Source organism: Dicentrarchus labrax, unplaced genomic scaffold, assembly GCF_905237075.1.
Source record: "Dicentrarchus labrax unplaced genomic scaffold, dlabrax2021, whole genome shotgun sequence".
Taxonomy (NCBI): domain Eukaryota; kingdom Metazoa; phylum Chordata; class Actinopteri; family Moronidae; genus Dicentrarchus; species Dicentrarchus labrax.
Window position 1 is genome coordinate 4185521 of NW_026136707.1, and position 17295 is coordinate 4202815.

Consider the following 17295-nt stretch of genomic DNA (forward strand, 5'->3'; position numbering starts at 1 on the left):
TGTTTCTCTAACCTTTGCTCTTTTTTTGAAGTTTCAGTCAGTTATTATTTAATGAGTTCAGATAAGTTTAGAGGTAAAATCTCTCTTTTGTGGAAATGCTATAAGAACAACGAGGCAAAGGGTCCCAACCAGGCACTATTTTAATTAAGAGGTCACAAGTTGAAGGTTTCTATATAAACGTATCATATGTGGGTTTTGTTTACAATGTAGAACCTCAGTCTGTAAAGGAAGTGTCTCTAAATGTCAAACAGTATAGAAATAACGATTTCCCTCTGAAATGTAAAGTATAATATTAGTATTCAGTGACATAAAATGGATATTCAAGTAAAGTACAAGTACCCTTAAAAGGTTCTGAAGCAAATCTACTCAGTTACTCTCCACCACTGTCGTGTTCTCAATGTTTCTTAATAGTTATTAGCGTTATTAGTTCATTTTTTAGAGGGAAAACAATATTTTTAGACCTCTGAGGTCAGTTTTGATCAGCTGTTGATTTTAGAGATTAATTCTTATTTTCAGTCAATAAATACTTCCTTAGATTTATTTTACTCATTGCCCGCAGAAACAAACAGTGTCTTTGTTATTTGACCCTTTAAACTCTGAAACTAACTCAACCCAGTGAGACAGACACGCGCAGCAGCTCCAGCACCACGCGACCACTTCACACCTACACACACGCGCCATTTGGAAAACGCTTAACACTTGACTCAACACAATATGTGACAGACTTCAAGACTTCATTCATTCATTCATATATATATATATATATATTAGAGGAACGCTTACTCGTCAGTTCCGTCGAGATATATTGTATTTTATTGTTATTGTTCTATCTTTGTATGTTTTGCCGGAGAGTTTATCGTCTATGATATTGTTTGGCACGTGCCTAGGACTTCATTTAGAAAGACATGATATAAATGTCCCAAATATCACTGAGATAAGTCCCAGATATAATAGAATAATACAATAAGACGACCATAAAGCCAGTAGAGTGGTGGTACCTTCACTGACAGTCCAGCTGGGCTTCAATTCAATTATTTACTCAACTCAACAACAACATATTTAAGTGCATTAAAATGAACTCTATGAAGGAATAATAACAGAGATCTGTGTTCACAAGAACCCACGACACAGTTTTCTACAGGGGAACATGGCCGTGTTTTTATAAAGTTAATATCAACCACAAATGCGGAATAGGCTTATGAATTTTGCCGTGAAACATTTTACTGAGTCAGTTCTCTTCAGTGAATTTGAGGGAAACCTACAATTAGTTCAACGAATAGGTGTAAAATAATTAAAAGCCTGGTGCCTAATTTGCATTTGAGTGACCAGTGTGTGTGTGTGTGTGTGTGTGTGTGTGTGTGTGTGTGTGTGTGTGTGTGTGTGTGTGTGGGAACCTGTAAGCTCTCAACCCTCCACACACTTCATTTAATGGCGTACTAATTCTAACAGATAATAAAAGTGCAAATGGGCGCTTCGTTCTCTTTTTCCCATGAGAAAGAGACAGAAAAGTGTCTCCCATGCAGTCTCACATTAGATCAGATTCACCCAAACAATGGTTGACTAAAGTAACTGCAACTGCTGGTCAATAAGTTCGAATGGGTAAAAATAACCAAGCATAATACATAATACAACATTTTACTGAAGTTTCCATCACTATAGTTTAGATTTATGTCAATATTTATCCAAGTAAACAAACTCTTCCATAAATAAAGGTGACTGCGTTCTTGATTTTTCATAATTAACTGATTCCACTACAGAGCCTAATGATAGGCCAACACATCATTTAACATACAGCAGCAGTTGAAATATAATTTCTTAATAAAATTTGTTTTTATGTCGGTTTAAAACTGTTTAAATATGACCTTTTCTTGATAAAAAATAACTAATAATTTAAAATACAACAATCAGACAGGAGGACAAATGTCCTCTGAGTGTGACTGAACTTCAAAGGGCTGCAGGAGGTGTTAAGACACGTTTTGTTTCCTGCGAAGTGACACCGGACACGCGCAGAAAACGACTGGCCTGTATGCAGGAGACCATGTGGGTGAGAGAATGAATACTAATTACACTGAAAACAAACGGGGACATGAGCTGGGCGGGGGTGGGGGGTGAGATCAGTCAGCTTCATCCTGTGAGGTACAGAGTTTTTTGACGTTTGTATTTACACTTTAAAGTACTCCATATTGGAAAAGCAGAGCAATTTAGTGCTGTGATACTATGGAAAAGTTTGACATGGACAGGAGTACAGTAATTATATAAGAAATTATATTTTGAACCAGACATAAGACTTCTTTTAGAACAGAATAGATGGGTGGAAACACACTCTGGTGGAAACTAAATCTGGATTGTTATATGATTCAATTTAATTATTTTAGATTTTTTTTAATGGTAGATCTTTGCAAATACTGCTCCAGGCTATATTATCTTTTTTATTCTTGGTTTAATCCAAAAAGGCTTTCAAACAGAGTGAATAATGTGTGAGCAGGGCTGTCTTTGATGTCTTTGAAGTGAGAACTGCTACTGAACTGTGTCACCTCATGGCCAGACTTCACACCTAGAGGATGTAGCTCTGCAGGACACCATGCTTCACACTAGTCCGACACAAAACTAAAAAGAGCTGTCAATGCAAACAAAAGGCCTGTAGCTTGCATCTGATTCTGTTAAAAAAAAATAATTTGACACCATGCTTCATTTTCATTTTTTTTTAAATGTTTTTATTTTTGTATAAAAAAAGAGTACTGCTCACCATAGGGAGACATTCATAATAAATTAGTGTGCAAAATAGACAAAATATATAAAATATAAAGACAATACACGTTATATTGTACATAGAGCCACAGATGTCATTAATGCTGGCAGAAATCATGGCCCACAGGTGAATGTGAGGGGCTCCATGGGGCTCTCCTGGCCTCGAACCCTGAGGTCCCACACCTGGAAATGTGATGAATGGACACTCAATCATTATCCACTTCAGTACCACACTCTTGAACAATGACAGCAGACGCAGAGGAGAGTTTTGAGCAGTATGTGAAGGTGGACAGAAACTCTTTGGCTCCATGATACTCACCTCTAAACTTGCTCTTGAGCACAGCAGCAGTTCCAGCCGGACGGCTCAGCCTCAGCCACATGATCCGGCTCACGTCTGTCCCAGTCTGGGTGAGTCCCTGTGCCTGTCAGCAGAATATATGGCTGCCCAACTGACTGCGCTCATTCGAAACCATTAAACAATAGTAGTGAGTCAACCCTATCACACACACAGCACATGTACAAATGACATTTTTACATTATTTACAGGCTTTGAGGTGAATAGCAAACACTTTCATGCGTTATCAGAAGACTGGAGGCCGTTGCTTGCAAGACCATGTTCTTTCAGGAAGAGTACAGATGGCACCGGTGAATATGAATCAGTTGTTAGAGTCATTACAAATTCACTTTCAGAGTTGACTGATCAAGGCCAGGGCCTCCACACTGTCTGGTTAACTGGATGGCTCTGGGACGGGCTCTGTTTGCCTACTTGTCTCTCCACCCTGATCTCAAGCTGTCTCTGAGGCTGTTGAGGAATTCTGGGAAACCCATGCTGGACCGGAAGTGGGTACGGATGAGCAAAACTGTTCACGCTGAAGGCTTGTGAATGCAGTCTGTGCTTGGACTTTTGCCTCAGCATCCGAAGAATGGACTTTGTGTGCGGCAGGGAGCTGGAGGAGGACTGAGCATCAGGTCTCCTCTGGACGCCAAAAGATGCATCCAGCGCTGCTCCGAGCCACAGGCCTTTACCCTCGGGGCCCAGGAAGTGAGCAGCTCTCTGCAGGCAGGTGGAGATGCCGTCTTGGAAGGAGTGCTTCTGGCCTCCTCCACCACCACCACCACCTCCAGCTCTTGTGTTGTCTCCTTTGGCAGTGTTCTGGAGGAAGAGGACCGTGTGCTCGAGTATCTCAGCTTTCTCCACTCTGTGCTGAGTCCCGCCCTGCATGAAAACATCAGTATGAGTTAATGGAGCCAAATGGATGATGATGACATTCCCTTATAAATATAGCTTGTTCAAATAACACTGTTTTTCTTTGATATTGTATATTTATATAGTTATTGTATATCACATATTTCTATAAAGCAAGTGTTTGAGATGAGGCTATTATTTTTAGTGTTGTCTAAAAATAATGATAAATACATTTTTGAAGTACTAAAACAAAGATGGAAAGTCTGCAAGTGCATTCAGATGTGTTTTTTTACCAGTTGTTGTGGTTCCTGCAGCAACATGGTCCTCAGACACTCCAGACTGCGGTTCATTCTTTCCCTTCTACGTTTCTCCACCTGAGATTTTATGAACTAGAGGAGAAAAAAAAACAAAACGTTTTCCTCTTTGCTTGACTGGGACAACGCTATCATTTCAACCACCTAACAATCCAAGAGTAATCATCAAAATAGCAGTAGTTGTAAAAAACAATATGTAACACATGGATTAAGATTTAATTTACCTTTCTTTCGTTTGGTGCATCCTCCATGTCCTGTAACAGTTTCATTGTAGCCATTGGTCTATCCTTATCCAGTGTTCCTTCACAGTCTGTAACTGATCAGGTACTGAAGATCGTGTCCCACGGCTGCCCCTTTTACCTCCTCCCAGCCAGACTCCTCCTCCCACCCGACCAAATTTTACAATCCCAACCACCTCCCCCCCGCACCCACACCACCTCCCCACGGTCCCTCGTTGCAATGTAGGTACTTTACATTTGATTAAACTGAATTATCTTATTATCCAACAACAAACCGGTTTGAGGTTAAGCTACAACAAGACACGTGTGTATGAAAACTTATTACGGGAAAAACCGGTGCGTAAAAAGCCATTCCTAAAAAGAAATGCGTAATGAACATTCAGAATTTGGTATTTGACCTTAAAATATAGATAATTTCAGTTCAGATTTGCTATTCTGAAAATAAGAAAATCAAAAATCTTAACAAAGACAGTAAATTAGGACGATTTAAAAACTTTTATAATCATAACAACTTTAGTTTTCACTGATATTCACTAGATGGTGAGTATGTGTGATGTTTTTGCACTTTCATTGTATTATTTGAATATTCCCTATTACATTCCAGTAGGATTTGTTGTTTTCTTGTGATATCAGTCGCCTAATATGTTGTAGGATTGGACAACGGAGAGACTTGGGTGCACTAAAGTCAGTACAGTTGCGCCATGCACCCTTTGAGGTTGAAGGTTGATTTGAGGTTGCATGATGGAACTTCTGGTGCCAAAGTGAGAAATTGAAGCCTATTATTTTGTCCAAATCGCTCAACATCACTTTTGACTGGTTATTTTTTAGCTTTTGTCTTTTTTCGTCCTTGTTCCCTGCCATCAACTGTGCGCTCACTTTCGGGCGAGTGCCGACACTTTGCCCTCACACTTGACGCCTTTGCATTTGTTAGTCAATCCGCAGGGTGAGGTGTAACAATGGTTAACATTTTGCATTCACACCTACTTGTCACAATAGACCACGCGTGCCATTTGGGCGACTGTCTCGTGCTGGCGCGCCGTTTAGCGCCACAGTTGTTCGACATTTGGGTGCGGAAACCCTTTGATGCTCCCAGGCGAGCGTGGGAAAGCCGAGTGGCAGCGACCACGCACACGTGTCAGCCTTTTGATTTAACATTATAGTTGGTGAACTGGAGCCCGATGGCCCTCAGGGGTCCTTTGCTGATGTAGATTAATTAACAGGCTTGATTGCATTATAGCTGGGGCGCATGAGTATCCTACAGTATTTAACGCCACACGCAACACCCTATCTCAGCTTAACGTTTTGGTTAATTTAAAGAAAGGTGTAGCCTCCTTATTTGTCTGTGTGAAAAGTTACATTATTAAAGGTTTCCAGCTCCAATGCTTAAAAAATTACATTTGCAGGATAGAAACATACAAACAATTTATTTGTTTTCTAACCCAGCGTCATAAAGTTGGTGTTCATTTATATCTGATGAATTGCAGTATAGTGTAATATTCATACATCTTTTTGGCATTAAAATCTATATTAGGTTAAGTTAAGTGATGCAAACCCACCAAAAAGTCTTCTGACCTCTAAAGTCTAGAGAATGAAATTACAATCCAACTTTGATAAGGGTAATAAGGTCCATTATTTGTCCAAACTGTGAGAGGTTAGGGTTTGTGGTTGGTTGTTATAGTGGGGAAGATGGTAGCCATGTAGATATTTATTTGTTTTCCCAGGTTGAGAGAAATTATCTTTAAGATTTTTGACTCTATCCCAGTACAATTGAGTTCAATTTTGTTTGTGGTGCTCACACTTCTTTCAAAAATGAAATACAACATATCTTTCCAGGAGCAATGTCCACATTACACTGGGAATAACCTGTTAGGGTGGCTCCTATATACTTTATTATTTCATTAAACATAACTTTTTTTTTGTTTGAATTGTAGCCCGCTGTATGAGTTGTATATATAATGCTTTATTCTATTTTAGGGAGCCATTAACATCCAGCCACAGGCAACAAATGGAAAATGTACCTTTTCAATAAACTAATGAAATAAAAAGTAAATTAATTACAGAATTATGCATCACATCAGTACAATATAAATTAAATGTTGAAACTAGAATTTGGCACAGAACTGAAAAAACTAGCCCATTATTACTGGAAAGATGCACTGCTATATTTCTTAATTTTCAATGCAGTGAGCACCATAAATTAAGCTCTGGAAAGAGAGGCAATACCTCCAGTTTTTTCACCACGACCTCTCGACTTGACATAAATCTGCACGATCACCATCTGGTTGTGAATACAGAGAGTCTTTATTGTAAAAGAGGTAGAGAGAATACAGGTGTTTCACTGTACAGAAAAAAGACAGCACTGTTGATATACTCATTCAAACCGTTAATGTGGACTCAGTCACTCTCCATTCATTGTACAGGGACACATAAGCCCGGTAGAAAAACAAACAAACAAACAAACAAACAAACAAACAAAACAGAGAAACAAACACACAAAATCTTTGGATTTTTCTCTATTGCCCTCTCATCCACTAAATGCATTCTCTCTTTCTGAGCAGTTAAAACGAAAATAGTTGTAGCACTAATAATAAAACAGCAATAATATTAATAATGATATAGTGTGCTAAAAACAATGATACTGCAGCCCCTCCCCCCTCCCATACCCAACCACAAACACACACCTCAGTAACATGTCAAAAGTAGTGGAAAACAAACCCTACAACCCCGATAATAAAACCACACCTGCATGCACACAACACACACACACACACACACACACACACACACACACACACACACACACACACACACACACACACACACACACACACACACACACACACACACACACACACACACACTTTCACTCTACCATCCGTGCACTCAGCTAATCATAGAAACATAATAATTACCAACGCTGAGCGGTAAGAAAAGAAAACAGTGTACATTTAAAATAATCAAACCAAACAAACAACGTACAAAAAGAACTGCAGCCAAGTGGGAAGTGTGAAATCATTCTTTCTGTCTTTTTCCGTCATCAAACTTTCCGTTGCTGTCGTTCTGTGCCGGCGGGCAGGGCCCTCAGTCAGAGTTTTCCGAGTGGTCGCTGTGGGGTGAGGCGCCAGACGGGGGAGAGTTTCGACCATGCCAGTTCCCATTAGGCTGAGAAATTGGAAGAAAAACAACACAGGAACAAACAAGAGGTGTTAGAGGACAACAAGTGACTTGTGTCTGCATTGTGTCATTCTTCATTGTGGGTTTAGCCCCTTAAACTACAAAGGTGTATACTTACCATTCCTACCAACTCTTCTGCGCCATCTTAAGATGTTTTGTATAGATTTTCTATTTTATAGGTAGCTACTGTTGAGATAATCTATCCCAGCTAACACCACAATTGGTTAGGTTTTGTGAAAGTTATGTTACATTTGGAGGTAATGCAGCTGTCAACTGTTCTTTGCTGGTGTGTTCGGGTGCTTATTGGAAACATTGAGGGTACTGATTCACAAGTCAGTTGTTCAGCAGTCACCTGTTCGGTCTTTGATGTTAGACTTATCCCAAAAACTTTAATACATTACATTATAATACCTTGATCATCAAAAACTATAGAGCTCCATGGTTTAGTCAATTAATCAATTAGTCGATCCATAGAAAATTAAATCTTTAACTATTCTGATAATCAGTCAAGCGTTAAAATATTTTTTTCACTCAAAAATGCCACGTTTGAGGGTTCAGATTCTCAAATATGAGAAGCTTTTCCTTCTCTTGACGTCACCTTGAGCTCCAGAAGATTTTGACAAGCATTATTTACTGTTTTCTCATGTTTTATAGTCCAAATGACTAATCCATAATGAAAATAATTATCAGGTGCAGCCCTGGTTGATAGTGATGTAAAATATCCATCATAGGAGTTACTGATAAAAAAAAAGCTGAATTGCAAATGACATAAAACAGTTGGTATTTCTTTTAAGAAAGAGGCTCGAGTTATTCTATATTACAAATCCCATGAAAAGACCAAAACCAACAATGTGTTAGTTTGCCTCTCTTCTACTGAGGATATTTCTTTTAAAGGAAAAGGAATTACCATTAACAGCTGGGTGCCATTTTTTTTGTGCAAATGTTGCTCAAACAAGAGTAAATAGTGCATTTGTTAGGGATTATACACATCTGGTGTTGTAGTGAGTATTCACAGCACCATGTCGGTGTATGTGGGATCAACTCCAATTATACTATAGTGTGTGTGTGTGGTGTGTGTGTTTGTGTGTGTGTGTGTGTTCCCCTCCCAGTGAAACAGTGTGGTTCACTGGTGTGTTTTTAATATTTACTGGAGAACAACAGAGCTCTATGACACAGAGGAATAAGATATATATAACCCTTTTTAGTGTATACATTTACTTGGTTTTGATGTTTTATGTAATTTGTGGACAGTATCACCGGCCATATCATTTAAATATGTGTGCAACTATGCCCGAAGTGGTATAAAGTACCTGCATGCCCATTTGATAAGTAGACTGCTCGCCGTTCACAGGTGGAACCCCGAGGAACAGGTCAGCTGACCCAGACAAAGAGAAGGACCCAGACCCTAAAGAAAGAGGAGAGAGAATCTTAGTAATCACAAGAAGTAAACCTAGTTACATACAGACATGATTATGCTATTAATGGCATAATGGAATTCTACATTGTGTTATATTGCCTTTAAAATGTGAAGACAAAGGATGTGTTTCTGTCTAAAACTTAAGATAAAAGCCATTCCAAACAAGGCTGTGGCAGGAAACGCAGTTTACTGAAAAAACACAAATGTTGGAATTACTATTGTGACTATAAATTATCCTTGTTTGCTATGTGCTTCTCCAATGCCTGACAACGCCAAACATGTTTACTTTCCTCAGCCTCAGGTTGTACATTGTGTTCAGGTACACAGCTCAGACATTTGATTGACAAGTTCAGGGACGGACATACTGAGGCAGAAAAACATGGAGCTAACAATATGTTTCACTGCCTCAAGATGAGTAGTCGCATACTGTAGCTTTCAACGTCTTTTGGTACCTGTGGAGTTTGGAGTATGTGGGGAATCGTCGCCCTGTCTGGCCCCCAAAGCTGTCTTCATAGCATAAAGGTTGGCCTCTTCTTGGAACTTGCCAATGTTTTTCTTGTAGCGGATTCTCTTGTTGCCAAACCAGTTGGAGACCTGGCAGATTCAAACACACAGAAATGCTTAATCGTGCTATTGAGGAATTATAAATGCTATCTTTAAGATTAAGTACAGAAGACCTCCTACTTTTTTTTTGCTCACTGACATTAAAACTCAATAACACACAGCTTTAGAAACAAAGAATTTCCTTCTTAGATCAAGTCAGAACTGTTTTATTGTTGCTTGTTCCTGAAAGTACAGTCAGTGGTTTACCTGAGAGACGGTGATTCCACACTGTTTGGCGAGTTCCTCTTTGGCTTCTTCACTGGGGTAAGGATTGGACAGGTGGGAGTAGAAATACTCATTCAGGACCTCTGTGGCCTGTTTGCTGAAGTTACGTCTTTTGCGCCTGAGAAGATACAAACAGGTGATAAGTATTTGAAAACATACTATAATGTTTCTCCCCCCACCCCCACCCCACCACAGTTACTATTTATGCCCATGCTTTTTCTATACACTCCCACATGCTGGCCACTATGTCAGTAGAAAATGCTCCACAAAAGTTAGTATACATTCGACCTAGAATTGTGTCTAAAAATAGGTGCAACTTGAAAAGTCTGAATATGAATTCTGAACAAGAGGCATCGATATATATCTGCATATTACTGCCTTTTTTCTCTTTGCAATTATTTTCACTCTCAATTTTTGTTTGAAACAAACACATCTGTCGGATTAGGAAATGTATGTATATAAAATGAACCTAAGTGCATTAGGATTGTCACTTTTATTGTATTTTATTTTTTACAGCGACTCTCATTTGTCATTTGAAACCAAAGAATCCAAGCTGACTACAGTAACTGTTCTCTAAAAATAAAAAGGGACAAAGTGCACGTTTTTGCCACCAGGAGTGAGAATTTGATACTCATAGACAGATTTCATTGCAGTATGCCTTAAAAAAAACAAAACAACAACCACAAATTCCTACCTGGCATCGAGAAAACGGGACCTCAGGATCATGACGGCCTCGCAGGTGCTCTGCTTCAGCTGGGTCTGGATCGAGCTGAACTTGCGGTGGATGATGGCCACCATGCGCTCTATCTCCCGCGGAGTCACGGGCCGTGTGCGCGACTGCTCCCTCAACAGATTCATAACATGGGTGGTGAACTCAGTGCATGCCTGGGTAGGGGAGGCATAAGACGACGGACAGTGAAGGAAAGAAACGCGCAAAGCAATGATGCTGCGGTTTTGTTATTACTTATCAAAGCCTATTCTATATTTAATGACATGAGAGGAGTCAGAGGAGAAAATGTCACATTAAAACATTCTGAAAATTGTCAGCTTAATGGGACTGTTGACAGTAAGCATGTATAATCATGTATAAGCATAATTACTAACGGTCTTTGCATAGCTGGTATGTTCCACTGTTAAAGCAGCATTTGGATGCCCAATAAAACAGCTTAGCTCAATACAAGCTTATTGTAGAAGGTTTTTTTTTTATGTATTACATGTGCAGAAAGTTGAACAGGCAACTCAAACATTTTGAAGGTTTTAATTCACGTTGCAGGAAAAATGTATTGTATGTTGCTGATAAGTATCATTACAATGGTTTGAATGATGTTCTTCAGTGTAGGTTGGAATATGTGTTGCTCTAATAATCTTAAGATGTCTCTTCTCATACAGAGATACGGAGCGTATACCTGGTGTGTTCTGATCAGCAACATAAGGACAGAAGTGTATTCCCCGGCAGAGATAAGTTATGTGAGTGAACTCTAGGCCTAACATGCCAATGGATTACGCTTCTGGCGAGCAGCTTTAGTACAGGCAAGCGTGTACGGGCAATGTCAGCGCTCGTCTCCTGTTGCGACACGGTACCTGCTCATACTTCTCCAGCTCAGTGTGGTAGATACTGCGAATCTGGCTCAACTTGCTTTTGTAGTCGGAGTGCTCGAGCGAGCTGTCAGGTGACATCCCTCCCGAGCTGGTGGCAGCAGACACAGCAGCAGCAGCCCCACCACCTTTCTCCGGCCCCGCCACACCCTCCGCCAGCAGCATGTTGTCCAATCGCACCAGCTGAGGATCCTGAGGCTCATCCTCCTGAGCGTTCCTCATTGACAGGCCTAATAAGACACATGTCACTGTTGTTTAGTTTTGTGGGGTACTGGTACAGTCACATTACACTTTTTTTGAATGTGAATATTCCCTCCATCACCCATTAAACACAACTGATGAACCCATGAATGCATTTCCTGTTTTGGTGCAACTCCTGGCTCAGGCTTTTTGCAGGATCAGCCAACAGAAACACTGATGCACTCTGTTTGAAAGGGGTCATTACTCTATATGCCACTATCACATACTGTTTACAGTTTTCTAATCACGCTACTAAACATTTACTTACTACCCACATCAGAACATCCTCCTCCTGTGCAGAGCAGTTTCACTAGACTGAAAGACAGACGACCGTAACTTCTCAGTGTCTTTGAGGGAATCTGTTTTTAAATATATGACTTTAAAGAGTGGCTTGCTTGTTACAACAAAGGAAAACATCAAATGTAATCTACAAAAATCTAGCAGCACTGTCCACCACCGCACATTTACTGTACCGTAAAGGAGTTGAACTCTTGCAGTACAGTTACATGTATTGCATTGCCCTGTAGGCACTGTTCAGCTGTTGTCCCTATTTTTATACCCAATAACAGTTTACATAATAGCTGTCTAATTACATGTATCTTCTTGTATGTTTGTTTCTGACATTGCAAGTAAACACACACAGTTACTGACAAAGTCAAATTCCTTTTTCTGTGTGTGTTTTTAATATAATTGGCTTCTGATGACACACTGTCAACACAGTCTCATAACGCTGCAACAACCCAAAGAGCCCCACTGCACACAGACAACAAATGCATGGAGGCAAACACAGAGGCAACCTAAAGTAAAGAGTAACACCAAACAACGTTACCAGTTTTTTCCTTGATCTCGCACAGGACGCTGAATAATGCAGGTTTCATTCGGTGACAGTTGAGCGCATGTTTCCTGTGCACAAGAGATAAAAGCACACATACAGTGACTTTCAGCTAGCGTTAGAGGGAAGAAGAAGAGACAAAAACAAAAACACACATTTGAGTGACTTACCCAGTTCTCTTTTAGCATGGCTAAACGTAGCGTAACGCCAAGAGCTAAAGAGGCCAGCTGTTCACAGGTATGTAAGCCAGTAGCTGTTGAGTTTGGCAATATATTTGTATTCGTTTATGATATGATTAGGTCTTAACATGTGGAGGAATATACGCTTTTAACGTCTGCGTTAGCTGCACCTGTTAGCTACCTATTGTAGCCTTTGCTAGCTGGCATTAGCAGCCTAGCGAGCTAACAATAGCTAACGTTTTAAAGCCCATGAAAGAAATGCGTGTTTTGTGAATGACAGCGAAGAAAGCATAAGCGCCGGCTAACGCAACAGCACACGAATCTAATTATAACAAAGCAACTTTGTTTTCATTGGCTATCGATTGCTAATTAAGTTAGCTACTGGCTAAATAATCTAAACAATAGATTGAAGTTGAGGAAACTTTGCCGAAGTCGGAGTCGACAAAGCGCCAAAACAAAACAAAAAACAGCTGACATTAAAAACAAAATAACAAAAATCAAACTTATCACTAACTTTGCCTGTGCCTCGTCCAAACTTTGGTCGGTGATGGTCATTATTTGCTGCAGTATGTCGCCAATATCTCTGCGGGTTTCGTGTCCGTTTTCTGTGCCCTCGAGGCCCGAGTCCCCTCCGTCGGACCGACGCTGGGAAGGTTGATGAACCGAGTTCAGCGCATGCATCCCGGGGTGGCCGCTCATGCCGAGTCCCCGGCCGTTGGAGGGCCCGTTGCCCGTCAGAGGCTGCTGCTGCAACATTTTCAGCGACGCACAGTGGCGACGACTGCTGCCCAACTGTGCTCACAGACGCACAACACAGCCTGATCCGAGGCATAGCACACAAAGCAAGGGTCCCCTAGCGATTGACAGGAAACGGTACAAGCCATGTAAACACACTGCAGCATGTGGTAGAGGTAGACTCTCAGGCAGCAGAGGGGTAACACTGCTGGGTAGATGTTAAAAAAAAAAAAACCCACAGTTCATTTGCAGCAACTCCAGAAAGTGGCTTCAGAAAGCAGAAGTGTGTGTGTGTGTGTGTGTGTGTGTGTGTGTGTGTGTGTGAGGAGTCAAACAAAAAGAAACAGATCTAACTAAATAAAATGTAGATTATGTGCTCTTTTGTCAGCCTACAGTAGTAAGCATTAGTTCCAAGCATTAACAGAGACTTTTAGATGAAAGAAGTTGTGTTTCAATTTGGTTTTAACATGTCAATCTCACTTAGACAGCTTCTCTCACTTGTCTGACTCTACTTCTCCTTTTAGCAGCAAGTCAACAGGATGTGTGCCAAAACCACATCAGTGTCAAACCGTGCGCTTGTTTCAACATGTAGCAGTTGAGTCTGCCATAATCAAATGAGCAGCAGTTAAAGCAGCAGCTGCTCACAGCTGCCTTGACATTTTTTAAGTTAATCTCAAGTGATGGGGAAAAAACACCTTTGTTTGGGACCATACCTAGACTGACCCGAAGCATAGCGGGGGTTTCTTCTGCTTCTGACAGTAAGGTTTCATAATACCATGACTTGTCAGATGTGGGCCAAATAAATAGGGGTGGTGGTAAGAGGAACAGGAAGAGAGGAGACGAGAGAGAGAAGGTAGCAAAGGCAGACAGAAAGGGCGAGAGCTTGTCTCGTCGGTATGTGAAACTGTTCATACCAAGTTTTTTTTCTTTTCTACATAAAGATATTGAAAAGACAAGGGACAAGCTAAAATGGTGTGCTCCGTCGGTGGTGACTTCAAGAGATGATGCTTTGAAGAGACAAAGCTCAAAACATAACGGTAAGAATGAAATTACTAAATGTTTACTTACTGTGGTGGTAGACAAGGTAGCTTATGGGGTAGAACAAGAGATTCTATCTGTCCACTAAAGCGAAAGTTTCAGCAAAATACACAACAGAAATCATCAATCTGCAACAAGAAGGTGACATCTCCTCTGAGCATGTTATCACACATCTTGTTATCATACAGCTGACAGGAATATATGACTTAAAGTTGGATTTTCATCTTAAACATGTGTAGTCAACACGCTAGAACCTGCCGAACTGGTTTCACAAACATTTCTTTGCAAGAGAAAGAGACAGCTGTTCTATAGCTGACTTCAGGGTTGATGTGTTATGTTTGTTTAGTATTTTTCTCAGAGAAAATTAACAATGGGGTCTTCAAAGTGTTTGACCTAAGATCTTTGACCTAAGACCTTTTTCTGTGTTTCTTCTTGTCAGGGTTTAACTAAGAGATTAATGGACTGCGCAGAGATCAAAGTTGAAATGGCTGCGGAGGGGCTGCTGGAACCTCTCGTCATCATCGAAGAGGGAGACGTAACCGAGGGCGTCATCGAAAGAGGTGCAGCGAGCAGATCAGTTGTCATCGCACAGAGCAGCAGCGGAGACTCGGCTCTGAAAAAGGAAGAGGAACATACAGGAGAGGACAAGAATGAAGAAGATATAGCGGGTAAAATGTGTTCAGAAGAGCAGAATCGGGAGAAACAACCAGTCAACGCAAAGGACAACCAAACAGGAGGGGTTGTTGTGAATGAAGGAGACAAAAAAGAAGATGATAAACCAGAGGAAACTGAGAACATGAATGATGGACAGAACAGCGGTGCTGGTGAGAGTGAAGGGAAGACTCATGAGGTGATGAGGATTAATGAAAAAACAGAGAAACCCAGTGACACAGAGGATGAAAATGTCACACAAAATAACCCTGAAGTAGACATAAAGAGGTTAAATTCCTCCGAGGAACAACCTGAAGGGACAAAAAACCAAGAAGAGGATCCAAAAAAGGTTTGTTCTTATTTTCCTTTGGCTTATCCTGTGAGGTTACCCACTATAATAAACCAGTCAGCAGGGCAGGCAGTGAACAGAGTGTTTGTTTGTAATGTTCTTGACTTTACCAACCAGCCACCATGTGCCGTACGAGAACAACAATCTCGTGGTGGAAAAAAACAGCAGGTATCATTTCGTTACAGAGCATGTGGGAGTACGTAAGAGTCAAGTGAGTTGTTTTGCTGTGCCAACAAACAGTCTGTGCCACTCACGGAGAAACCTTTCCTCCCTCCCTCGTACTTTTTTCTTCCACCTACCCGCGTGTTTCTCAGGCTCACCGGTTAACCCCTGACTTCCCGGAGGCCCTGTACGAGCTGCTCTGCACCCTTCAGGAGGGGAGGCGGCTCAATGACCAGCGCTGCTCCTTCAGGCTGGAGAGCGGGATCAGGAGGAGGAGGTGCCACTCTGAGCCCAACACCAGCAAGCCAGCCAACAGAGGTGGGAGCGCCTTGAGAAGAATGATGCAGCTGTTGCATTTGTGTGTGATGCTGACTCATATCGATCAAGCTAAATCAACATGAAACTACCCGTACTTTGTGACTGTGCGACTTACGTGTTTTTAAATCTTTCCTTGACCACTGACCACTTAAAGTCTCCTGCCATCTGACCATCAAAGCTCTTTTCTCTCATTTCTCCACAGTCGTTTTTTCCTCCATGACTTCACTGCAGAAAGAGGAGTTTTTTGAGCTGGTGGCCACATCTCAAGCTCGCCGGCTGGATGACCAGAGGGCGCAGCTTGAAAAGTCTCCGCCACCAAAACCAAAAGCCAGGAGCTTCAGAGGCAGCATAAAACAACTCTCTTTTGTGAAAAGGCCTTCACCAGTTCCTGCGCCGGTTCCTGTGCCAGTTCCTGTGCCCAATGAGGATCTGTATAATATGATTCTCACAACACAAGTAAGCAGTCTATCATGAGGAAGTTGTACAGTTATAGCAGAACACATCTTTGCAAAACCGTGCCAACTTTAGTGGAGAATTATTTGACTTTAGTCATTATTTCAGGCATTCATTTTCACACCTACCTTCCACCCACAGGCTCAAGGCAGGCTGGAGGACCAGCGCAGCAGGGCTCCTGGTCCCATGGACGACGAGGACTTCTTCTCCCTGCTCCTGAGAGTCCAGGGCGGGCGCATGGACGAGCAGAGGACTGAACTACCTTGCTTGCTGCAAACCTGAGATGAAAAACAAAAAAACTGTGGGGCTACAGCGGAAGCCAGCCAGTATTGTGGCTTTTTTTTTTTTTTTTTTTGGCCAGATTTCCTTTTAAAATAGGTTTTTTATTTGTTGACCCTGTTGATGCTTTGTTTTAGGGAATTGCTATTCCTCTTGATAGTGTTGGTCAGTGTTGAAGCTCTTGAGTTTGTAGCAAAAAACGCTAATGTTTGAGCAACAGAGCTTTTGATGTGACTTGAGGGAGGTTCCTGATGCGATTGTGACGTTTACTGCTAATTCTTTCATAGTAAATAAGATCAGTAGATGTGCCTTCTTATCTTGCCAAATTTTTGATTTTTACTGAGTGACTGCGACGAGTGATTGAATGATTTTTTTGTGCGTTCTAGTTGTTAATGTGGAGGAGGAAGTCTTCTAATCTCTATTGTTTCTCATTATTTGTACAGAGACATTAAACACACCAAGGAATGTTGGTGTAGAAATAATAGCTCCAAGGCCACACAGTGCTTGACTGTATATGGATTATTCTCCTCCAGAAAATAAACAAAACGTGTATCTGA

General features: G+C 41.1%; 3 protein-coding genes across 5 annotated transcripts; 1 reads left to right on the top strand and 2 right to left on the bottom strand.

Annotated features, from left to right (window-relative positions):
* Positions 1 to 2706: 2706 nt before the first annotated feature.
* On the bottom strand, positions 2707 to 4631 carry LOC127366958 (transcription factor HES-7.1-A-like). Of its 2 annotated transcripts, XR_007885411.1 has the most exons (4): positions 4473 to 4631; positions 4228 to 4323; positions 3068 to 3964; positions 2707 to 2931 (listed from the first exon to the last, which is right to left on the bottom strand). XR_007885411.1 is itself a non-coding variant. In XM_051406433.1 (3 exons), the coding sequence occupies exons 1-3, from the start codon at positions 4524 to 4526 to the stop codon at positions 3449 to 3451; spliced, it is 666 nt and encodes a 221-aa protein (XP_051262393.1). In that variant the 5' UTR covers positions 4527 to 4631; the 3' UTR covers positions 2707 to 3448. The 2 variants fall into 2 exon arrangements, 1 of the variants encoding a protein (XP_051262393.1); XM_051406433.1 differs by having other exon boundaries at positions 2707 to 3964.
* A 2138-nt stretch (positions 4632 to 6769) lies between these two features.
* On the bottom strand, positions 6770 to 13654 carry pbx2 (pre-B-cell leukemia homeobox 2). The gene is made up of 8 exons (XM_051407729.1): positions 13268 to 13654; positions 12572 to 12645; positions 11488 to 11732; positions 10601 to 10791; positions 9889 to 10024; positions 9531 to 9672; positions 8972 to 9066; positions 6770 to 7649 (listed from the first exon to the last, which is right to left on the bottom strand). Exons 1-8 carry the CDS (start codon positions 13507 to 13509, stop codon positions 7569 to 7571), a joined length of 1206 nt encoding a protein of 401 aa, XP_051263689.1. The 5' UTR covers positions 13510 to 13654; the 3' UTR covers positions 6770 to 7568.
* LOC127367687 (G-protein-signaling modulator 2) lies at positions 12662 to 17295 on the top strand. 2 transcript variants are annotated; one of them, XM_051407732.1, is made up of 6 exons: positions 12662 to 12811; positions 14430 to 14525; positions 14966 to 15526; positions 15841 to 16006; positions 16209 to 16462; positions 16601 to 17295. In XM_051407732.1, the coding sequence occupies exons 3-6, from the start codon at positions 14984 to 14986 to the stop codon at positions 16739 to 16741; spliced, it is 1104 nt and encodes a 367-aa protein (XP_051263692.1). In that variant the 5' UTR covers positions 12662 to 12811; positions 14430 to 14525; positions 14966 to 14983; the 3' UTR covers positions 16742 to 17295. The 2 variants fall into 2 exon arrangements, with proteins under 2 accessions (XP_051263692.1, XP_051263693.1); XM_051407733.1 differs by lacking the exon at positions 12662 to 12811 and adding an exon at positions 14083 to 14246.